This window comes from Ochlerotatus camptorhynchus, unplaced genomic scaffold, assembly GCF_037179485.1.
Source record: "Ochlerotatus camptorhynchus isolate MF236.1 unplaced genomic scaffold, CSIRO-AGI_Acam_v1.1 ptg000494l, whole genome shotgun sequence".
NCBI classification, from domain to species: domain Eukaryota; kingdom Metazoa; phylum Arthropoda; class Insecta; order Diptera; family Culicidae; genus Ochlerotatus; species Ochlerotatus camptorhynchus.
In genome coordinates, this window is record NW_027040979.1 from 290,685 (window position 1) to 316,616 (window position 25,932).

The 25,932-nt window shown below is 39.5% G+C and overlaps 1 protein-coding gene across 1 annotated transcript in view; it reads left to right on the forward strand.

Moving 5' to 3' along the window:
- Positions 1–25,932, forward strand: part of LOC135712599 (uncharacterized) — a 99,803-nt gene that overhangs the window by 68,511 nt on the left and 5,360 nt on the right. Inside the window, exons 7-9 of the mRNA XM_065235550.1 lie at positions 7,770–8,276; positions 8,877–8,999; positions 21,675–21,929. Of these exons, the coding sequence (XP_065091622.1) occupies positions 7,770–8,276; positions 8,877–8,999; positions 21,675–21,929 (885 nt within the window). The remainder of the gene's footprint in view (positions 1–7,769; positions 8,277–8,876; positions 9,000–21,674; positions 21,930–25,932) is intronic.

A 25,932-nucleotide genomic window follows, 5' to 3' on the forward strand; every position in this document is an offset into this window, starting at 1 on the left:
TAACGTCTGAAGACCAGCTACCCAGACAACCAGAATGCACGTATATTCAAAGTTGTTTCTGTGATATACAAACATATATACAAACAATCAAATCGTATAGAATGCAAAAAAAGGCTTATACCTAAAAAGTGGAGGCCATATACGTGCAAATTTTAATTTCTTATTAAACGAGTTGATTTGACATCATATACGATTTAATCTGTCATAACAAATTCAATTTGAAAAGTCTTACGATGTAATCCGATTTAATTTGTGGTACAATACGATGGAAAAATGATTCATCGCATATAAGTAACAAATGTGCATTCTATACGATTCAACTTAAACACAATGCGATATATGTCATACTTATATGGGATGTTGACTTAAACTGTAGTTATTTACGATACTGTTTGTACATTGTTATACGACTTCTGGTTGTCTGGGTAGGCGGTGGACCTCAGAATTTCTAGTACGTGGTGGACTGTTGAGGATCATCCTCAGGATCTTGTTCTGGATCCTTTGTAGTTTGAGGTGATGAGAATGTACGGAACTCTCCCAGATTGGCAACCCGTACTCTATGACGGGAAGGATTATTTGCTTTTAGACAGCAAGCTTGTTTTTTTTTTCAGGGATAGGGTGGATAGGGTCTGTTCAGAGATGGAATTCTTCTTGGTGAACTCACACAACGCTGAAGTTTGCGACCGATGAAACTCAAAGCGGACACCTTCGCGGCTACTTCTTTCGAACGATAATTACAACTCGAGGTACTTTCGGATTACGCGGAATTCGCATGCCTTAGGTGAACAAGCGATATCGTCTGCTTCATACAAGTGCTATATTTCAACTAACTCTGGAAAATACAATTCGGTTCGTGGGTTCGGCTATATCTTTCATTGTAGTAGTATGTGAGAAAAGGTTTCTATGGATCAAAGAACGCAAAAGATCGACTTCCTATTATAGGGTTCAATAATAAATTCGCCTACTCACAATTATTAGGTGTTATCGGGAAACTGTTATACATTTTGAATTCTAGTTCAACAAAATTAAGAAAGGTGTATTCATATTGAATAGTAATTAATTCTGCTCCAAACAGGGTCCTATTGATTAGCGGGTACAACGACCTTATCAAGATGTTGCATTTTGTATTGGTTTTGTCAACATGCTCCCTGAAAATCAGTTTGCTGTCGAGTGTTAGTCCGAGATAGACTACCTCTTTGGACCGCTTCACCACTGTGCCGTTTAGGCAGATTTTGTTATTCTCAGACGGAACAAGTCTGGGAGATTTTGAGTGTGGAAAAATTATGACCTGGGTCTTCGCCACGTTGATACGGATCTTCCAGCTGTTGAAATACTCAGACAGGACATCCAAGCCTCTCTGGAGCTCCGATGACCCTACCCTTGTAGACGATGGATGTGTCGTCTGCAAACAAAGACAACGATCCACCATCAGGGAGAGCCGGAATATCGAAGGTGAATAGTTTGAACAGGATGGGCCCAAGGATACTTCCTTGGGGCACACCTGCACCGATGTTAAAGGCATCCGATGTGATGCCATTCAAAGAGACCTAGAAAGACCTGTCCGATAGATTATTTTGTAGGATCTTTATGAGGAAGATCGGAAGACCGTATCGATGCAGCTTGTACACCACGCCATCAAGCCAGACATTGTCAAACGCTTTTTCAACGTCTAACAATGCCATAGCAGATATTTTTGAAGCAGCCTTGTTTCGTCAAAGAATGTTTGTTACTCGGGTCAGTTGGCGGACGGTTGATCGACCTTTTCGAAAACAAAACTGTTCCTCGAGTAACAAGTTGTTTTCTTCTACCCTTTCAAAAAGGTTGGTTAGCCCTGAGAGAAGGCTGATGGGTCGGTAACTTGAAGGAGAGGAAGCATCCTTCCCAGGTTTCCGAATGGGGATGACTTAAGTTACCTTCCAGCATGAGGGGAAGTCGTCGCTAAGTCGGAGGCACTGATTGAAAATCAGTGCCAGATGGTTGTAGAATCTGGAACTCAAGGGCTTGAGCTCCAGATTCAGGATGTTGTCGAAACCTGGGGCCTTCATGTTTTTGGAAGTTCTGATATAAGCCAACAATTCGTCAGTCGTGATCTCGGATTTCTCGGGAAAGATGTTAGGAATCTGGTGGAGATTGGTTGCATTTTCAGCAACCTCAGCTTCCTGAGGGCTGGTGATGTTTTGTCCGAGATTGTGGGAGCTGACGAAATGTTGACCTATCGCGACAGCCTTCTCTTCAGGTGTAATCAGGTGAACCACTGAACCGTCGGTTTAGTTTTGAGCACTTTTGTTAGTTTCCAAAAGGGCTTTGTACAATCTGGGAGGGAACGGATGTTATTGGAAAAAAATATTTCTGAGGTCCACCATTTTGGCTTTGATAAGTTTGGTTAGACGGTTGAAATGGTTCTTCAAGGTAGGCAATCCAGTTCTATGGTACTGCCTACGCTTGGCGTTACGGAGTCTGATTAGGCTTTAGTATTCTGATCAAGGTTCAGAGAATTACTCACCCGTCTGGAAGCTGGCACGTGTAGTTTGCGGGCTCGGGATACCGTCTCCTCGACGGCGCACAGAGATCTATCAATGTCATCAGTCTTCTCCAGTAGGGCGCCGAAATCGATGGTTTCGTCGACGACTTGTTGGAACCGATCCCAGCTTACCCGATGGTAATTCCGACGGGAAGCATGGAATCGATTAAGGGAGGAGCCCACCTCGGCCACCACCGGAAAGTGGTCCGAGCTTAACTCTTGGTGGGCTACCGGTTGGGAGATGTTTTCCATGCTGCTGACGAAGATATCGGGTGGGAGCGTTCAGCACCAGGATGGTGTACTGGGCCTCTGGTAGGTCATCGTTTAGAATGGTTCCGTTCTGATTCCGCCTATCGTTGCCCCAAGCTTGATGTTTGGCATTTAGGTCGCCAGCGATGATAAACTTTCCACGGCATCGTGTTATCTTGATAATATCCCTCCGCAGGTCTGCCGCGGATCCATCCCCTGGCGTTGGCTTGTTTCGGGCAATAGTCTGCAATGGTGGTGACGAAGCCGACAGGTGTGGAGACTTCCACTCCCAATGCTTCAATCATTTTCAGCTGAAAACTGGGTAGCAGCCAGCAGCAGATGTTGTTCCTGGTAGCGATGGCCACTTCACCACCCCCAGAGCTTGTCCGATCCAACCACGAAAAAAAAACGTTCATCTCCGGTTTCAGGTGAGTTCACGGCCCATAACTGAGCATGAAGGTAGCCACAGCTTGGAGCTGGTCGGATTTGTTCTTGATGGTGTTGGCAATGTTGTGCATCTTGAGGAAGATGGTCATTAGTTCCGTTGCAGTGAACCACGAACCATCGTTGATTTCTGGCTGCAGTAGGGACGGTCCACGCCAGTTTAGCTCAGGGGCTGTGGGGAGATCCTGAGGCTGTGGAGCAGCAGTCGTCTCATGACCTGAGTTTGCAGGGACTTGAGCGGTGGCGGCCGTCGCAGCAGTAGCAGTGGCACGAGCAGCAGACAATCGTTGATTGAGTGGAAGCACTGTAGTCGGTCATCGTGGTATCGGTGGGAAGTTCTGGTCATTAATTTCCGGCACTTTCTTGCGGCCAGGCTGGTTTCTCGTTGATGTTTTCTTCTGGATCTCGATGCACTCAGTGCTTTTCCGGCAGGCCTTGCTTGTAGCTTTGTGATCAGCACCGCAGTTGGCGCAAATGGGATCGGCTTCATCGAGTCTGTCGCAGGCGTCGGTTTTGTGTTGTTTGTCACACTTGATGGAGCGGCTGATCATATGGTAATTCTTCGTTCCATGTCCGAACAGCAGGCAGTTCGAGCATTGGGTGACTCCACGACTGACCGGCTTGTACCGCTCCCACTTCACCACTATGTTGAACAGGACGCGGATGCCCTGGAGGTCCATCAAAGTTGTTGAGTTCTTCTCAAGGTGAACCAGATATAGCAGGTCGCGGTTCTTGACGGCCTTGTTGTGGCGGGCCATCTTGTGAATTTGGACCGGCTTCAGTTCTTTAGCCACCAAAGAGGACGCCTGTGGCCATGTCGTATAGTCCACGCAGGACCACCTTGAACGGCTTAGCAGCCTCGATGTCATGGGAGAAGCACTCCACCTATGATTGGTCCAGTATGGTCTTTACCGCCTTGTAATATTTCAATGCCGGAACCATCAGTTTGTATCCTTCCGTGCACAGCTGGATGGTGCACCGGATGCCCTGCGTGATGAAGAAGTTTATTTTTTCCCGCAGTCCGGGAGGGAAGCCCTTCACGTAGAAGGGCGGCATGCTGTCCTTCTTCGGTGGTCCTGTTGTTTCCGTTGTCGAGGAGCTTCTTCGTGGCCGTTGCACTGTCACTGTTCTCTTCAGGCCTAGACCGTTTCCCGGGATTGCCGGCACTCGCGTCACCGCGCGATTTTCTACCCATGGCTGGGTCAGCGAGAGCGTCACTATTCAACGCGAGAAAAAACGGGACAACGCAATCGAACGAACGAAGAGTGCGAGAAAAAAAAAAAAACGTCGACTGTACAGCTCAACAGTCTGGCAGTGAATCAATGAGTTGAGGCTAGACAGCAGTGCTCTTTCATATCTTTTCAGGTTAAAGCTTAATGATGTGCAACCAAGTGGTACTCGATTGTGACGACTGGGTTTGGGAAGAACGTTTATTTCATAAAAACAGTGATAAAATTATCACTTTTTATTTGTACATTGGACAATGCTTGACATTACCACTTGTTCAATAGTTTTTTTTTATGAAAATCATCAGCTGTAAACATTTTTATTGATGCGTAGAAATATTTCTGATCGATTGGTGATAAAATTATTGAAATTGGTCGAGGGGAAGCTGAGCTATTAATGTTCAAAATCTTTCATAATTTTGTTACATGTTCCATTTTCAGTTTTCACAAAGTGTACCCCCATATAGACAGATGTATTCCTACGTCAAAAAATGACTCATGTCGATAATATAAATAACTTTGTAAAACATCAGCATGGTGGGAAATTGCTATCAGAAAAGTTATTGCCAAAACATTGATGTTCTGTAGTCTCCATATAAGAATTTTGCATATCTTAAAAAAATGTAACCGATAGATATTCTGTAAAATTTTGCCTAAGTCACCTTGTCCATGCTAGGTAAATTGTTCATAAAAAAGTTAAGTTCAAAAAAAGGAGGCATTCATGGACGCAAACTTCTCAGTGCAGTGGATCTCAAACTTTCGTCGAATGCGACTCACTTTGAGAAATTTCATAAGTTCGCGATAAATAGTAACAATACGGTTAAAATAATGTGTGGTCAATTGTGTGATTAGGCTGTCTTCTGTGATTTGCACCAAAAACCGTTTTTATCAATCCTGATGAATGTGGGCGTCTTAGTAGAATACCTGTATAATGAGAGAGAGAAGGATTAGTAATTTCCTTATTTGCTTATCCTTGACAGATACGCATATTTTGTTTACAATGTGCAGACTTCTTCAGTGTCTTGTACTAAAAGTCGAGCATTAGCAAATAAGTTAGTGGAATTAAATGGAAATTACTAATCCTTCTCTCTCTCTCTCTCTCTCTCTCTCGTTTTTATCAACTTAACTCTACAAATATTTTACGCACCAATCGAGTTATTATGCATCTGTATTTTTGTACTCCTTCGATGACATTGCTCAGAGAGCATTACCGTGAGAACATTGCCGCTTATGTGGAATAATAATTGGCGATTGTCACGCCAACTCGACTACGGGGTTGGCAGAACCCTCTCAGATTTAAATGAAACTTTGTTGATGTAAAGCTATATTCTACTTAAGAAACTTTACATACTTATTTTATAAAAAAAAAACCATATTAAGACCACCATTTGAAAAGCTTAAACCTGATAAGTCACACAAAAATGTTTATGTTAGATGATTTGTTGAAAGTTGTATAATAAAATAATAAAATAATAATAAAAAAGTACTACACTTAAAAAAAACCAATTCCTTAAAAAAGTGAAGTTTTTCAAAAACTTCATTTTAAACAAATATGAATTTTTTTCAACAGGACGACAGGCTATTGGTCCAAGCGCAATGACAGCGGAAGCGGAACGGCAGCGGCAGCAGAAAAGCCCGATCTGAGTAAGCCTACTTTTCGGATTGAAAACTAGTTAGAACTAAATCAACTTCGGTTAGGCATCTTGATGTCATTTGTGGCAACTGTCAAACTTTCCGCTTCCGCCCACATTGCGCTTGGGCTTTATCTATCAACAAGTCATTCTCTCAAAAAATAAGCTTATTTGGATGCAATCTCATACTGCACTGGCCCTTTGAAGTTTATACGGGTTTTAGTTTTGTTTTCATCGTCCTAGCTCTTCGTCATATTGATTTTCGGGTTAGCTAGCTTTAGTTTCATTGTGAAATTTTATCAGCTACAATTTTGTTCTAGACCACTTCTATATTCGATTTCAAGGTAATTAGTTGTTAATTGATAACTTTCTGATATGACTAATCAACTGCCTTCTGGGCAACACTGTATCATGCACTTATGAGATAGTAGCCTGGATTTTTTGCCCTATTCTTCCCGCCAAGCACACCAATGGAGCAGAACATCATCTTCGTAATCAATTAATAACTCATTATTCTGACGTTCAATTGAAATGTATTGTAGCTAGGAAAATCACGTTATAATTTGCAAAGAACCAGTCCAGCATGAGTTCCATATGAGGTCACATTTTGAGAGAATTCTCAGCATCTTTGTGAAGAAAAATCGATATTTTGGACCACTCTAATAATGGGCAAAATTACTTAGATCATCTAAGTATTCGAGACGGATCTGATTTCAATCTAAGCTGAACTTCAGATCATAGTTTTGAAAGCAAATAAAAAAAAAAACACAAACAAAACAGCTAAGCTATCATCTATTATTCCTATCGTCCTTATGCCAAGCGTATTTATTCCTAATGGGGTATATTCGTCCCATATGGATAGGAAATCAAGCAAATATGTGTCTGATATGCGACTATTTACTCAATGCTGTTTTTATGCGATTTTCATTTTGTTGAATTTGTGATTTTATGGAACATCCCAACAAAAAATTTGAGCTGATTAAAAGCTGAATAAGCTATTAATTAGCTGAAGAAGCATATTTTTGCCTGAATAAACTCTTATTCAGCGTGCAATGTTTGTTGGGATGTTGCATTAAATTTGGTAGCAATTTGAAATCACACCATCAAAAATAGAGTCTACACTGGTTCGTAGCAGCATATGGAAAATAGTGCTTTTCTTTATTCGAAATTGTTCACACATAATCCCATCAAGTTCATTGAACATTCAATAGACGGCATACCGGCGCTCAGCTCTATTGCTCCAGCAACGACCACAATCGAGTGATAAAGCTGCTTCACGAGTAAAGTGGTTATGCTTTTGCCCAACAGCGTCGTCGTCGTCGTCGCCATCGTCCTTCGCTCTCTTTATCTCCCTCCATACAAATGATTATGGGCGTACAAGTTTTCTGCAGCTGCAATCAGTTTTTCTTGTACGAAGGAGTTGGCGTGTGCTTTAGATATTTGCTACAGCTAGCTTGCACCAATGGGAATGGTATGATTATAGCATTACTATTTATTTGAGGAGAAGTTTTAGATTTGCTCAGCACGACGCTATTCAAATCGTAAAATGTGAAACGGTTGCAAACGGTTTAAATTATTTACTGATGTGCTGTTAGATCCCTTAACAAAGAAGAAAAATCTCCAAACTCAAGCAAATCCAGCGAAGAAAATCACAGTTTGATGCAAATTAAAACAATTTTCCATCCCCTCTTTTTGCAGATGTGAACGAGTGTCTGCTGCGCAACGGTCACGGTCCCTGCCAGGATACGTGTATCAACACTTGGAGTGGCTACCGGTGCAGCTGTTCGGGTTTGCCAGGAACTCGCCTCTCGGATGACGGCCACAGCTGCGAGGACATCGACGAGTGTACGGTCAACAACGGTGGCTGCTCGCATACCTGCCTCAACACACTGGGGAGGGCATTCTGTGTGTGTCCCGAGGGCTACATGCTGGACGACGACTGGAAGACCTGTATCGACATTGACGAATGTTTGAATCAGAAATCGATTAGACAGGAATTTCGCTGTCGTGAAAACTGCGTGAATACGATTGGTTCCTACCGGTGTCTGCTGGAGGATGTAGTGGAGGGGCGACCTGCTGGAGCTGGTCTGGATTACGATGACCGGCTGACTAAGCAAGTGGACGACGAGCTGGACGATGAGAGCGACGATGATACCCTCTGTCCGATGGGGTACTATTTTAACACGACAATGGGCGACTGTCAAGGTAAGGTATTCGGTGGATTGGTTTTGCATATATGCATTTAGGGTGTCTGGTCGAGAGGACGAGTGGGTTTCGTGTATGTTTCCGTTCATTTCCCTCCGGAAGAGTGCGTTTTGATTGTAGGATAAATCGCAGGAACTCACTGAGTGGTTGAATTGATGTAGTTAATTGGTACAACTATTTGTATGACACTAGAGATTCCGACTTGGTCATTGATGATGGAAAAAAGGTGCAATTAATTTAACCAAATTTATAAATGTTCAGAATATGTAAACAAGCACCTCCGAGTAAGTAAATTCATAACTAAAGTGCCACCAGTTCCAAGATCTTGGCCCACTTTATCTTCGAAAACTTTCAAAGGCCTATTTCTATTTATCATTAGCTAATGTTGGCTATTGTATCTATTGCATTGCTTGATAAAATTTAATCTTCTAAGCACCTTCCATTCAATGAAACCGATCAATAGTACAACCAAATCATCTCATCTCGACCATGAGCCACTTGGCAGCTCAAGTCGTAACCATCCATACTCAACAATGAGCTTACCTTACGCCGAACCAAAAGCATCAATCCCAGCACATCTCCTCCGTTTCTCGATTTCAGATACCAACGAGTGCAGCCAGGGAAACGGTGGCTGTCAGCATCACTGCATCAACAGCGATGGCAGCTTCTATTGCTCGTGTAAATATGGATTCAAGCTCGATGTCGACAAGCACAACTGCCTGGGTACGTAACTATAATGCTTGGATTCCGAGTCGGAGCCACCGACGTCAAGATTTCCCTATTTCGGTTTCGTGATTTGATTAGCGGAAAGATACGCTGCTCTGCCTGCTGGTTTCCCGAACTGAAAAGTGAATCAAATTCATCGTCCTAGTACATATTGTTCCAATTGGCTCACTTTTCAGCATCAGTCGATATTAAACAACTGGACGAATGCAAACGAAGCCAATTTATCTTCCAAAGATGTGCCACAAATTGCTTCCGTCCATTGCAACGAACTACTCAATTTCAGTGCAGCAGTTTCCAAGGAGCAAGTGGAACAATTATATACACATTCATCAAAATCTAATTACGCTTTGATAGCACTCTGATTTATGACTACCCTGCAAGCCCTGATAATAAAGGGATCACACAGAAGCGAGAAGGAAATTTATCGCTGGTATTCAGATCTCGACCATCAGCAACTGTATTTATGCATGGACCATGGGACAATACCTGTTTGTCATTCTGTCAGCTCATTCATCTCGGTTTGCTCGACCACAGCCCCTCCAGGCCCATTGTTGAGAAATTCAAGCCAATCCCTGAAGACAGTCTTAAACCCTTGATTTAATTCTAAATTCTACGTGGGCTTCTCCATTTGTGACCCTTCCACGTTCCACCGTATAACTCACATCATCGTTCGCAATCGAGCCTGAACGAGTAAGCTAATTTACATCAACTGCTTGTAAGATGATTTATTCATTGCCATCGTCATCGCCATAGTGCTCGTCCTTGTCGGCGACCGTCATCCGTCATCATCGTACAATATCTCTATCTGTGTAAACGCATGAACGCACTTTCGGAAGCAACTAAATTAGCTTGCAATGCCCGGCTTGCTCCACCGCATCCAACCACCCATCCTAGGCGAACTGTAATAATGCACAACCTCTCAGGAAGAAGCCGAATTGTGTCACAAATTAGGTGGCAGTTGGAAGTGCATTAGGCGGTAGAACGTTGTACATCAAAATGTGCGGGAGCTTTCATCATTACATCACAGATCTTCCTTCATCTGTGGGGATTTCTGCCTCTTGTCAGCACGTGTTCCATTTTCGATGAGGCGTAGCACAATTGATTGGATTCTATATCTGGGCAAATATCCATCGTCTGAGTATCGGTCTGACTTACATGCGTATTCAATGTATTTCCAATTAAGTCTTCTTTGAAGAATTCAGACTTCTTTGATGACTAATGTGGGTAATTGGAGGTATCCATTACATTATGCTGCTTTTTCGTGACGATTGGATTCTCAAAAGTGGACGTTCCACTAAAGCAATCTTTCAACTGACATCAATTTGCCCTTGAGGCGGCCTTTCGGAGGTGTTTGAAATTTGATCTTTCGTAAAGAAAATCCAACACGGTATGTTCTATTTAATCTGGCGATATTATACAGGCACTAGTCAATTGACTGAATTTCTGGAACCATAAGCTCAATAATCTCGAAATTTAGTGACTTTTCCTAACTTTCGTGGTTGAAACTTCTGGTAAAGTTTCAGGATTTAAGAAGCATGTTAAGTGTCTGCTGAGATAAAAAAAAAAGTTGCACGCCCAGCTTTGGGCCTTTTTAGATAAGACCCATTAGATGTTGCTATCAAATGCATAATCAGATAATCAATCAAACTGCACGAGATCGAAGTGTGCTCTGTTTCTGTAGGTCGCGAAAAATTTCCGAGTATCTATTTTTCGGTTTTATTTTTTTCTTGAATTGATTTGTTCATCGTATTTTAGCTCGAAAAAATGTGCCACTTGATAACAGTTCTAGAAAAGAACTTTAGTGCAAAGCAAGTGATCTTGTGAAATGCATTTCAAAGTGTGTTTTTCTTAAACCCATTATTGTCGTTACAACCTAGGGGTATCCAACTTAAAGCTTTAAATCTGGTATAAATTAAATATTCTGAAATATCTGATAAATATCCTTAAGATTTTTAAGTATTTTAAATTCTTACTTATTTCTATCCTAGTGTAGTTGTTTGTTGTTGTTTGCTCCGTCAAGTCATTTCTAGACATTTGTTTCGTATTTAATCAGGGACTCGACGAAGGATGAACCTGTGGGATCAAGCGATTAATGGTGTTAGTAGCAATAGTGTAGAAGAAGTAGGAAAAATAACATGGTGATACTCAATGACTTCGTCGATCCAAAAGATGATCCTGCAGTCAGCAAACCACATCACCTGAGACCACCTCCGTTGGTAAATTTGTACGAGACCAGCGTGATGTGCTCGACCCGAAAGAGGCTGAATTTTGCGAGTAGGTTGCCTTTGGGTAGACAGAGACGGTTAAACTGTTGAATTAAATCTTTTAAAGTGCTAATTTTTAATCCGATTCTTCCAGCATGGGAATGCACTTAGCCCAAGATCGCATCAGATTGTATATCTAAGAATTCCGAAAATTGCTATGACGACGATGATGGGACCCCAACCATGATACTAAATACAAGACATTACCAGATGACCAACAATCTATACCAGTGGACATACCGTAAAACGGGGCGAATATAAATATTTTGGCGAAAAGAAACTAAACTTCCCAGCCTTAAAAATATTACTACTATGCTAAGATTATTTTGAAAAAAAAACATCCTACAACATTTTTCCCAGTTACTAAGCTACTGAAAGAGTTCAGTCCAACTATTGTTGGGTTGGCAGCCCTGCTGTAATTTTTCTAGAAATTTCATAAAATGCTGCTTCGAGTTAGTAGTATTTGCTAGTGCGCAAAAACTTCACCTGTGAAAGTCACTTTTTGTTTAATTCGAACTTGCTTACGTACTGTAGTAGTTATATTATTTAATTATGTAAACTTCTACAGTGAAACATTTGAACATCAACAGGTATTTATCATATTATCACTTATATTTGAATTCATGGTCCCGATTCACACTTTGACGGGGCGAATTAGAAACAATGGCGTTGATAATTGAAGTCATTCATTTTATGCAATCGACACCAACATAGTGCTCCATTATTTCTAGGAAAACAATGGTTAGAAACTGCAAACCAAAAAGACAGACCCACAAACTTTGAAGCAGGCACGAGGATGTTGCTAACAAAAAAAATATCGTTGCGCCAAGCGGCAGTGCAGTACGGCATTAGCTATTCTGCGATTTATCGGCATTCAAAGAAGGAAATGCCATCGAACCCTAAGGCAGACAAACGTGCCTTACTGAATCTGACGAAGGTTTGTTAGTCCAAAGGCTTAAAATTTGCTCTGAATGGGGTTATCCTGTTGATACTTGGATGTTACGCTGCATTGTTAAATAGTATTTGGGTAGAATGGGAAAGAAAATTTCAACCTTCAAGAGAAATCTGCCAGGACCAGATTTTGTTTATTCTTTTTTGAAAAGGCATAAGAAGGAGTTTTCATACAGGATGTGCCAGAATATTAAGAGAAACCGGTCTGCTGTATCTCACAAAATCATCAACGAATACTTCAACAGGTTATGTAAGGAACTCCTAGATGTACCACCGTCTAATATTGTAAACTATGATGAAACGAACTTGTGAGATGATCCGGGAAAAAGGAAGGTTATAACTAGACGTGGCTGCAAATATCCGGAACGGGTAATGAACAGTACAAAAGCGTCTGAATCGGTGATGTTTAGTGCTGCAGGAGATGGTACCATAATACCACCGTATGTTGTTTATAAAGCTGTTCATTTGTATAACTCAGGACAGAGAACGTTAGATACAACCGATCGAAATCGGGTTGGTTCGAAAGTTCCTCTTTCTGGTTGTCTACAATTGCAATTCCCTATTTGAAAAAAACAAACTGGAAAAAGAGTTTTAATTGGAGATAATCTTGCTTCACATTTGACATTACAGGTTATTGAGTTGTGCTCCAATAACGACATAAGTTTGATTTTTCTCCCAGCCAACTCAACTCACTTAACACAACCGTTAGATGTGGCGTTTTTTCGTCCTCTAAAGACTGCTTGGCGTAGGCAAACACGAAGCATCTCTTCCATAAGACACATTTCCAAGGCTTCTAAAAGAGATGATGGATTACATCAAGGTTAAAGGACCAAACAATGTTCGAGCTGGATTTAAAAAATGTGGCATTATACCGTTAGATAGAACACCCATGTTACGGATGTTAGCCACAGTGCCAATTGAAATAGGATACTACAACAGAATTTTAATTTAGGTAAACCGGGGATAAATCGATCACTGCTTAACGCAAGTATGGAAACTTATTTATAAAAATTGGAATCCAGTACACACTAATTTTCTTTCGCCGAGATTCCAACAGCCGAGTAGTTCTGCAATTTATTTTGCTGAGATTCGGTAACTCAGAGACTCAGCTAACGCATTAAATTTTGCTGAAATCTCAACTAACAAACACATATTTTGTAGAGATATCAGCAAAAGTAAATGCCGAGGTAGTCGGCTGTTGGAGATTTTACCGAGCTAGAATAAGTGTGTAGTGAGAACTCTATCGTTCTACATAATCACCTATGTATCATATTGGATGATTTGTTTATTCATTGGAAATTTTTGAAATCTTAAATATGAAAACGTAGATATGCGGTGGAACTGATGAACCTTTTGTTTTTTTTTGCAGTGCATTTAAAGATAATATACCTTATAAATTTGGGTTTGCTCAATTCGAATCATACGTTAAAATGCTTGTGCGAAATGCATTGTAAGCAACAAATGTAATATTGAGCATTTCCAGCACAAAATGGCAAAAATAAAGCCACGTTTTTACCGAATTTTTCAGATTTAAATGAATTTTTGCACATATGTTGGCTGCTACCCAAGGTGACATTTTCTTTTTAAAAAAAATTGAAAAATTCCGGGCTTATTTTTTAATAAGAGCTTATATAAGAATGGGATTTATTTTTTTCAAAAAATCAGCTTCAAAACGATACATATTTTATCAAAATGAAGTGTGAGAAGAAGTTGTAGGTACTGGTAGGGTCTATCCGAAAAAAAAAATATATACTGAGAGATAAATCACTGTAATATTGTGCTGGAACGCTAAATTGATAATTTTCTCAAAACACCCCTATCGATGTTTTTAATTTTGTATGTGAATAAAGGTAAAGTTATGCCCTCAAATTATTTCCAAAATTTTTGAAAGTCTTCTGACTAAACAATTAAACGATTATCTGATTCATAATACGTTACTATGTCCTTTACAATCTGGCTATCGTAAACATTGCAGTACTACAACAGCTTTGAAAACGACATAAAAACTGCGCTTGACAAACGTAATCTAACAGTTCTAGTTCTTTTGGATTTTAGTAAAGCTTTCGATTCTATCAATCATAAATTGTTATGTCGGAAGCTACGTTGTTTTTTCTATCTCGATACAACTTCTGTAAACTTACTTTCCTCATATCTTACGGGACGAATCTTCAATCTCAAGCAATCATATTTAAAAATAGATCAGTAAACATTTCAGATGCTTCTTGCATTATGATAGGTGATACCGCAATAGCATATTCAGATGTTGCTAAGAATTTGGGAATAATAATGGACTCGCATCTGAACTGGACTGCACAAGTAAACAGTGTTTCAAAAAAAGTATTTTTTGGTCTGCATTCATTAGTGCTGTTGAGAGACTGTACTCTTAAACATATTCGTTTGAAATTAGCTCAAAGTCTTCTAGTTCCGCTATTTAACTATGCTGATGTTCTATATACATCTACTTCCTCCAATAATACTCGAAAATTACAACTTGCATTTAATGCTGTTACAAGATATGTTTATAAAATTCCTCGCTTTGAACATATTGGCATCAATCACAAGGGGATTTTAGGTTGCACTTATGAAAATTACGTGAAGCTGAGAGTATGTACCCAAACTTACAAAATTCTGAATGAAGATCCTGTTTATTTGCATAATTTCTTTTCATTTTTGAGGTCATCTCGCTCAAGAAATTTAACACTCGTTAGATGTCGTACAGAGATCTACAGATGCTCTTTTCATCAACGTGCTGCGAAATTATGGAATGAACTGCCTATGAATTGCAAACAAGCTGCCTCATACGTATACTTTAAAAATCAATGTAAACAATTATTTTCGAGACGGAACTGATCATCTCTCAGTGTAGTACGAGCTTTGAGAACACATGTGGTTATGTGTACTACGCTTAATACTTGTATTAAATAAATAAATAAATAAAATAAAATAAATAAATGTAGAGTGTTAGATAGTGTTGTTACCATATTTTGAAACATGTAATCAAATTTTGTAATTTTCAGTTAATTAACGGAATTTGCGCATGACTTCTAAAGATATAGTCTTCATTAGAATTCGCATTTTTATTAAGTTATTCTGTTCTCAAGTTATTACAAATTTTACTATTTGGGAATTAAAAATTTCCAATATTTTAGACCATTTTCAAATGTTTGTCATGATGTCCAGCTATAAAATGTACATATGATGATTGCATATTATTTAACAAAAAATCATCCTCAGACACGGAGTCAGCATCACCCGTTCTGTTTTAGATTCAACCGAAAAACAAAAACAAATTTATGTTGACCGATATAAATAACCGCAATTGATCGACACAACTTCATCCATGCTCATCTCACATCCATATTATCCATAATTCCCCATCTGATCCACATCAAAGGAAAAAATATTCAAATTTTGTTTTCTATTTCGGACATTTCTTTTATATTGTTATGCATCCCTGTATATTTTTTTTGCAAGATATCTTGAACATTCCTATTTATCCTTCTGTCGATGCCAATCTACACTGAAAAAAGTTTTCGCTTAGTTTCTATAAGGAAAGCACATGATAATTTTCCAAAAACAAAAATAATGATTTTCACCTGAATATCACATAACATCACAAATTCTATATGACTAATCATATAGATTTCATTGGACACATAACGTTCATGTGATTTAGTGGTGCAATTTCCATTTATGTGATCACATGAAAGTTATGTGAAATTCACATGGATATTTTCCACTGGTTATGTGATTTATTATATGAGTTTACTCTTTTCATCCTGCTCGCATGTCAAGGCAGAGCTGCCAAGCCCTTTTTTTAATAATATGCGCCTGATGAGAGTGATTCCAGATGGATTCAAAAACCATTAATTTTCATATTTTTTTAATTTGGCTGAGAATTTTCAGAAACAATTCTCAAGACCAAAAATGCCACTTTGCATATTTAGATCACCATATTAAACCCAGCCTTAATTTTGAAAAGGGCTCATAGAAAAATGTTATGCGTATCTTAAAAAAAGCTGGTACTCGAAAAATGTTTGTCCACTTAGTTTGGTACCTTCGGCAATGTTGTAGCAAACATCTGGAACTATTTGTAAATGAAAATGGAATAAAAACGTAAAAATCGTTCATCTCAAAAGATATTTTTTGTTTTATTTTTTTTTTTCATATGTTTTAGGCGACAATGAATGCCTCCTCTTGCTGGTCAAGATAGAGATATGATGGACAAAAAAAGTTATGATTTTTGAAAAAGTCAAGTTTTTGGGAAATTATCCAAAACTTGGTTCAATTATTTTTTCGACTTACTATATTAACAGTACACAAAATTTACAATACAAAAGAACATATTTTTTTCTAAATTGTTCCGTTTTCGAGAAGTAGCGAGTTAAAACAATTTTTGTTAAATGTTGGTAGTTTGTGGCCATTTTCGAATGTATTTCGCGGTTCTAGTATATGAATCAGAAAATGTGGAATAAAAATTCTCTTGGTGTTGTGGTTAATGCAGTCACCGGGCGGTCCCTTGTTTCAGCGTGAGAGTATTCGTGAACGAGAAGAATATATAGGATAAATGTCAGTCGAATTGTCAGACGATACAAATGTCAAATGTAGAATTGCTTTGTCATTATCTGGTGAATCGAGTGCAACATTATATATTATTACGTAAATATTATACTACAGTAAATTAGTACCTTTTATTTGATTTATATTCTTGTTTCTAGACTGGATAAGAGAAAATTGAATTCTTTATTTATTACATTCATTGGTACATTGTGTAAGGAGACTAAATGTAAGAAAACATGAATTTATATTGTTGCTATCCTAACCTTAAATAAATTTACAGCTTTGAGCTATCTTGATCGGGAACACAGACGAGTTGCTTTGAAGACCTCCGAAATAATTTCAACACTTGGTGACTTGTCGATATGATCTAGAATATCCGGAATATGTGCATGTTTTTAAGCCATGTGATTTCATTTCTTGCAAATACATATGTCGCTCGTTTGCATTTGCAAACAACTTATTATTGGGATTATGAGAATGATTTAAATTATTTTTACATTGTTTGATTGATATAGTTGTAACATACATCCATCCTTTACTTCGTGGTAATATCGACAATTATCTTTTCATTGTTACATGTACTGCAGTTTAAAGTCTGAATAACAGTAGTTGTATAACAAAAGAAAATTTGAGTCGAAGAAAAACCATTCTACTTATATTCCATATTTATTTATAAATTGGCAAAGACTAGAAAAAAAAACCCGAATTTATGCAGGATGCAGAAGAAGTCTAATTGCTTCGATGAAGCTTATAAATTCAAAAAGATAAGGCCTACAAAACTAAAGACAATAAAAGGAAAGGTTGAAAGTTTTATTGTATTCTTTCACTGCAACAAAAATTATAATGTAATGAGTATTTTTTTTTAAATAGCAAAACTTCTCAATTTCTGCGTTGAGGAAAAAAAATCATTGCATGTGACATCCAAAAGCGTCTATGGGACTACCCAACAAACAATTTGAGTTGATCAACAGCTGAATAAGCTATTTTTTAGCTGAAGAAGCTTGGGTTTGCCTGAATAAGCTCTTATTCAACATTCAATGTTTGTTGGGTAACAGCACACTCTCAGATTCCAATTAATCTTTGTGGGTGTGAAGGTTTAGCATAGTTATGTAAGCAAAGCAGAGCCTAATATGATTTTCATCAATGCAGACCTAGGACACGCAATGACCTTATATTCTAAAGGCAGTCATGCTTAATATCAAATTAAATTAATTCCGCTTTAAGGAAAATTAATCATTTCAGTTGCTAGGCTGAAAAATATAAATATCAAAAACTATATAAAGTTCTTTAATTACGCACTGTAGTTAGTCAAAATATTAAAATTTAAAATGTCATCACTAAAGTTCATCAGTGTTATTAATTACATTGTCAGTTCTTTCACGGACGTCAAGTACGGAAAAATAATTTTAATAAATTTAATAGTTTCGTAAAAAAAATAACATATTTCGCGTTTCGTAATATTTGAACGGGACCCAAGTATCCTTCCATCCCATCGCTGGTTGTCAAGGTGATCATGCCGTGATCCACTTTTAACCGCTGACTTTCTGCTAGCCACGTCATCCGATGAGGAAATGACCAGCGGTACGACAGCACCGCTGTTTTATATGCTTTCAGGATCAAGCAGAACGATGTGCAACCAAGTGGTACTCGATTATGGCGACTGGGTTTGGAGAAAACGTTTATTTCATTAAAACAGTGATAACATTATCATTTGAATATTTTTCAAAAGATTGATCGTTGAAATTGAGCAAAGTATCTATTTCTTTATTTCAACAGATTTGTAGAGTTATTTCCTATCGATTGGCGAATTTGGAATTTAATTTCATCTATAAATGACAAAGTTACAAGTGTTCAAAACCTAACACTATTTCTTCATGCATTTTTTTTAAATTTCCATCCCAGTATAGTTCACAAAGACGTAGTTCTACGTCAAAAAAGTACTTGTAAGCATTTTACTATCTAGTACTCCGCACCAGATTTGAGGGCATAACTTTAGCATTCTTCAAAAAAACAAATGAAAAAATCGACGCGGCGGGGGTAACAATTTAACTATTAGGCACGATTTTACGGTGACTTTTCTTTTTTTTTTTTTCCTTTGGTTTGTTTTTTCCGTCGATCTTGTTTTCCGTGCTGAGCACCAATGCTACCGACGACGTGCCAGGAAGACAGCTCCCACGCCTGGACCCTACCTATCGACCCATCAACTCAAGAACCGGGGACCAACGGCTTTACTTCCCATCCGAAGGAAGGCGTGATCAGAGATGTTATGCCTTAGAACATCCCGGCGGCGCCGACTGGGATTGAACCCAGGCCTGCTGGGGTGAGAGGTAATCACGCTTACCACTACACCACCGGCGCCGTTAGGTGATTTTTCTCTCAGTGTATTTATTTTCGCATAGACCATACTATTACCTAAAACTTCTTTCCACACGTCATTATGATCAAATATACCATTTTCAACTTATGATTTTTTGAAAATAAAACCCATTTTTATACAGGCTCTTATAAAAAAATTAATCCATACATGCAAAGTTTCATTAAAATCGGAGAGAGCCCAACCTATTTGTTCTTTGGATTGTAAATTCTCTATAGAATGTTGCGTCAAAAGGTAGGCAATTTCTGTAATAATATTAGGAAATTTGACCACATTCTCTAGAGACTGTAAATTTTTATTCATAATATTTTTAGTACTAGTGACACTTAACTTCGTCAAAAAGCACTTTGAAACATGTCGTTGTTTATTCGCTTCAGCACGTGTTTTTTCAACTAATAATTAAAAAAAAACAGTAGTTACGTTGCTGATTTAAAACAGATACCATAATTTTAATGGTTTTATCGTCACATTGAAGCAAATACCTTGTAGTTTTATGGTATGGTAGCATATGTATGGTAGATAATCTGGATCATTTTGCACCTTTTTGAGTTACTAAAAGGTAACTGCAAAATATGGCAAAACAATTCACGGGAACTTCGAAAACATTTCAATTTCAATTCATATCGGGTAAGCAGTGCCGGCGGTATAGTGATAAGTGTGACTGCTTCTCACCCCAAAAAGCCTGAGTTCAATCCCAGTCGGTGCCGCCGAAATTTTCTGAGGCATAAAAGGAAGTAACGCGCTGGGTCCCCTGTCCATGAGCTGATGGGTCGATAGGTAGGGTCCAGGTGTGGAAGCTGTCTTCTTGGCGTCGGTAGCATTGGTACTCTGTACGGAAAACAAGATCGACGGAAAATAAATCAAGGAATACAAAATTCTAATCGGGTTGCGGTTATGCATCTTATTGTTTATGGACTATCTGCAAAAAATGTCGAATATTTTCAAAAGCAAACAAAATACGAACTAGGTGTCATGGACATAGTTGAATCCTTCCTACATAAGAAAAAAAAACTGAATAGAATGTATATCTCTTTTAGGGGGATTCATCATCAGTTTGAAAATATTAAAAGAAGCGCATAAGCATGTCAAAAAACTTCTCCCAAGACATCATACCTCTAAAATGTTTTATCAAGGCGCAAACCAATGACATTTTCAACCACTGTGCACTCCTCACGTGCTGGCCCAGTTGATGAGTGGAAAAAAGCGTTCTGATAAATTAATGAGAAAAATGTAACCGACAGCAACAGAAAAAGGAACCTGCACCCAGAGCTCTTGACAGCAGCAGGAAAAAAAAATCACAAGTAGATAGACGTTGAGAAATTAATTGAATTATTTAAATTTCCCATCGTGTTCCGTGACGACGACCGAGATGGAAGGCAGCAGAGGGCTGTCACTTTCACTCACTCATTTACGCTTACGTTCGTTCTATCCCTCCATCACCCAGTTCCAGGCGAAAACCAAACCAAGTGCAAAATACGCCAAATTCCAAAAGTGGTGTCAGTTAAAATGTGAAAAATTCCGGCAGCAAATTTCCGAACCACCCTCCACAGAAGACCGACCGGTGAGCAAGGCGCCAATTTCTTTTCCGTTTGTCTTCCATCGACGGCTGATGCCACGCTTCGGATGCTGCGAGGTGCGAAAAATTGAAGAACGGTAATGGGCAGAATTTTGATTAAAAATGTAAATTTTGCATAGTGGGATGTTTTTCAACTTGGTCATGATGATGATCGTGGGTTGTTTTTGTGGTCAATCATCAGAGCATTATGTGGAAAAGAAATGATTTAATCTTTTTATAGGTAGGTGGAGCAAACATCACCAGCGATGGTTTGGAATTTGAATTTCAATGGATTAAATCAAATTTGCTCATTTTCAGATGTTCCATGAAATTCAATTGAATCGTTTCCATGAAATGGAAAAGCTCCTCTAATTAAAAAGTTATGTGGGCACCCAGGGATTCAAGTTTTACTACCGTTCGTCATTGAACACTCTTCCAGAAAGTTAGTATGATAGGAAGGAGTGTCAAATTACGTGGAATGATTGCTCCAACTTTTCACCCCCTCAATGAAAGGCAATCGAGCTACTTTTCATAGCTGTCATTCTCAATTTTTTTTAACCAATTTTGCGGTGAAGATTTTTCCACACGATTTGATTTAGAGGGAACATTTTTGGGGAACTCTTGCACAGAACGACGGCTGTGGCAGCGCTAGGTCAAGGCGAGAAATAATCAAATGATTAAATGGGATTTTTCGAACGTGAGTTCGCTCTCGGGAACAGAAATAGGTATTCAGGCTCTTTCCTAACCAGTGACCTTTGCTCGATTGCTATCTTTTGAAGGCATCAGCAAGAATTGAAATTCAAACAGCGTGATTATGTATTCCAAGCACCCGTCTGCGTGGTTCGTTCTTAACTCTTCCCCGAAGGAATTATGCAGTGCTTTCAAAACATCGAACACCGAAATGGCTTCTTCCCCTTTAAACAACCCCTTGCTTTATTTGTTCTTATAAATGTCTTCTTCTTCCCCAGTGCTGAACGATTCGTTGAAGCTTGCGGATGTAGCCTGTCCGCCGCTGTTTCCACCGAGGCACGGCTATCTGGAGTGCAGTCGCCCGATCGATGAGATTTCCGATGGACCCAACGGAGGGCGGCTTAAGATCATCAACCGACCGGGCAGTCAGTGTATCCTCAAGTGTCCGACCGGGTACAGATTGGAGGGGAAGTATTCCAAGATTTGCGGAACGACGGGCGAATGGATTGGCGATGAAAGTGGAACGTGCATCCGTAAGTATGGACAAATAAGGGAGGGTGGCGTTTGCTGCTCAGAGGGGAGACTTGCTCCTGTCAGATTATTTTTATGAGGATGAGTTGATTGTTTTATGTATTCTGATTCTATGTATTTTTTTTAAAGATGCAACCTTGCTTACATATGAGTAATGGTTATTCGTTGTTTTAATGATCGGCTTCAATATTTGTTTTAGGCGTGCAGTAAATTTTGTTTTCGGCCGAAATGTCAAAAGTTCTTTTTGTTTTAGAACGTTTTGTTTTGTAGACTATTCCGAAATTAATTAGTTGGCATCGAAATCAAAAGAAAACCATTATTACGTCCCCAGGGTCTTTGGATTAAGTCTAACCACAACCGGGGTCAAACATCATCATGCGAAACACCATATTGGATCATTGCTCTAAATTAAGATCATTACAAGCCTCATTGCATTGAGTACTCAGCACCATCTTGGTGAAACCGGAAAACCTCCAGGGAAGTGGTTAGAATTTGAATTGAATCTTGTGAAAATCCGCCGATATTAAAAAGGGGCAAATCACCCACGACGCAGCTTATCAATGTCCAACTTACCCGTGCAGCAGCTTGAATCCAAATGACCTTTCACCAACTGTCAGGAAATGTGTATGAATGGTCATGACCTACCCAGTTATTATTCATCTCATATCTTCCCTCTCCTTCGGTAGAAAAGTTTTAAATGTGTTTTTTTAAACAATAAGTAATGTTAATGAATCACTGAATTATAACCGGCGCCGGTGGTGTAGTGGTAAGCGTGACTGCTTTCTAACACCCCAATGGGTCTGGGTCAATCCCAGCTGAGGTCGGTGGGATTTTTCTGAGGCATAAAAATCTCTGGTCACGTCTTCCTTCGGAAGGGAAGTAAAGCCGTTGGTCCCGGCCCATGTGTGTTGAATGGGTGCGATATCCTACGCAGGTGTGGAAGCTGCCTTGCTGCACATTCGGTTGCCGTCAATGGATGGCAATCGATGTCCGTCGGTGGTTGACACTAGATTGGGGAACAGAGACCGACGTTAAATAAAGGAAAAACAACGAATCACTGAATGCTGTCAGTTTAAATTTCACTAATATCATGGCGTCACCCACCTTTCTATTGGCATAATATTAATACACTGAAACCTCCATTTACGAACCAAAACGGGGGTTCGTAAATCGAATTAGTGCGTAAAAAAAACCTCGTTATTTGGGATTTACTTCGTAAAAAGAAAACTCGTTATTTGGGATTTACTTCGTAAAAAGAGGTTTTTGAAAATATTGTCAAATACCCCACAATATGGGTATTTTTGGAATCAGGGTGACGTGTAGGGACCGGAAATCGATGTCTGACGCCATTTTGAAATCCAATATGGCGGCTTCCGGTTACAGAAAAACTTGGAAATTCTGCCAAATACCCCACAATATGAGTATTTTTGGAATCGGAGTGACGTGTAGGGACCGAAAATCGATGTCTGACGCCATTTTGAAATCCAAGATGGCGGCTTCCGGTTACAGAAAAACTTGGAAATTCTGTCAAATACCCCACAATATGGGTATTTTTGGAATCAGAGTGACGTGTAGGGACCGGATATCGATGTCTGACGCCATTTTGACATCCAAGATGGCGTCTTCCGGTTACAGAAAAACTTGGAAATTCTGCCAAATACCCCCACAATATGGGTATTTTTGGATTCAGGGTGATGTGCAGGGACCAGAAATCAATATCTGACGCCATTTTGAAATCCAAGATGGTGGCTTCTCGTTACATAAAAACTTGGAAATTCTGTCATATACCCCACAATATGTGTATTTGTGGAATCGGAGTGACGTGTAGGGACCGGAAATCGATGTCTGACGCCATTTCGAAATCCAAGATGGCGACTTCCTGTTACAGAATGGTAGAGGCATCGCTACGGGCCTCATAGCCTAGTCAGTAAAGGCACGGTATTACCAAGCCGGAGGCGGCGGGTTCGATTCCCGGTCCGGTCGAGGGAATCTTTCGGGTTGGAAATTTTCTCGACTTCCCTGGGCATAGAGTATCATTGTGCTTGCCATACAATATACAAATTCATGCATTGGTATTGGCATCGAAAGCTCTCAATTAATAACTGTGGAAGTGCATTTAGAACACTAAGTTGAGAGCACGCAATAAGCTAATATGCGCTAAGCAATAAGCTTGAAATGCGAACAAGAAGAAGAAGAAGAAGAAGAAGAAGAGGCATCGCTACACACCGACTCCCCCGAACTCTCTATAATCCTCACCATCCACCCATAGTCGCACTCACACCACTCAGCTCTCTCGTTCGCCAACACATTTCCGTTCCAATTACTGCAGCTGACTTCACTCGTCACCCACAATCGTTATCGGTGCTACCGTTCGCAATTTAAATTGGAAGTTTGCTGAACAAATGGTGCCCTACGTTCCCACACAAAATAAAAATACAAAATGTTACCATTTAGGATGGTAACAATATTTTGGTGGGAGAGTCAATCGATTACGTCCATGGTTTAAAACTTTTGAACAGTCTAATAAATAAACAGGAGATCCTGGAAATCACTGAGATGGTTCAATAACAAAACAAAAATAAATAGTCCTGCTCTTCTTCATTCTCATGGCTACTATTTACTCTTAATCCGTTTATCCTCATCGTCCATCAAATAATTACCAGCAGCATGCAAATGCGTATCTTGGATCTAGATACCGGTTGTCAACGTTTGATTACTACCTTCTCTTTGTATTTGCTTGTCGTTCCTTGATAACTTTCATCCTTACTTGGCTTTGCCGGAATTGCATACTTATCCCCTGCTGGCGGTTCCGATCGCGTTTATAAATACCGTGATTCAGAGTGGCTCCGTCGAGGGCTCCGTTACCTCAAGTGTGGTTACCTTCACAATTCTGTTAGCAGCATTAAGAAGGACTCGCTCGTTTTCTCAGAACGGCCGTCCCGGTCGCGTTCTCTCCTGTGGCTTTGCCACGGTGAGGAGACGATTTTTGTAAATCTGTCCTCACTCGCATTCAGAACGGCCGTCCCGGTCGTGTTCTTATCCTAGCTTCCTTGCAAGTGGGTGATTTGCCCCTTTTATTACCTATCGGGGGTCTCCAAGATTCCAGGTTCGTGCCCTGTCACGGTCGCCAGAAATGTGAAAATCCGCCAATATTAATTATGAGCAAATCACCCACGACGCAGCTTCTCAATGTCCAACTTACCCGTGCAGCAGTTTGAATCCAAATGACCTTTCACCAACTGTCAGGAAATGTGTATGAAAGGTCATGACCTACCTAGTTATTATCCATCTCATAAATCTAAGCCCATCATGTAGACTGTTTATGATGGATTTAGATTCAAATCAGACATACAGTTTAGATCACTTTAGCAGCTTAAAGGTTGAACACGAAAAAGTCACTGCCATTAAGGCATGTTTTGAGTACTTTGTTTTTTTTTTCAAAATTTCAGTTAATCAAGCTAAGAGTGTATAGAATCACAGTAGGCATTGGTTGTCAGGATATGTTTATTTGTTTACATCATCTATTTTTCAAACCTGCACGCTCCTGACAGTATTTGGTCAAATTTCTGGGCAGGAATTTTGTACCCCGGTTGACCGGAAGAGTGCCCCGGAAGAATGTAAAATAAAAAAGAAGCTGGAACTCCCCAAAAAGTTCCTTGTCCAGCAAATTTACCAAGAGAAGTGCCTACGAAAGAGAACACAGCCGTTTATGGAGCAGCATGAGATGGATTGCCTATTCTGGCCGAAGTTGGCAAGCTGCCGCTACTCAAACGATGGTCCTACGATAAGCATAATTCCTACTAATGCATAGCTGTTACATTGAACTATGAAAAATCAAATGCCTTTTTAATCCCTTTTTAGATTTTCGGTGCGGGGTTTTTTCGTGTTCAACGTTTATAGTAACAAAAGTATTCAACATGGTCTCGCTGGTTTATGAAAATAAGTAACGCATAATTTCAACTCTCCAGTCAAAGGTTATTTTTTTCCAAAGAACATACCTGCTTT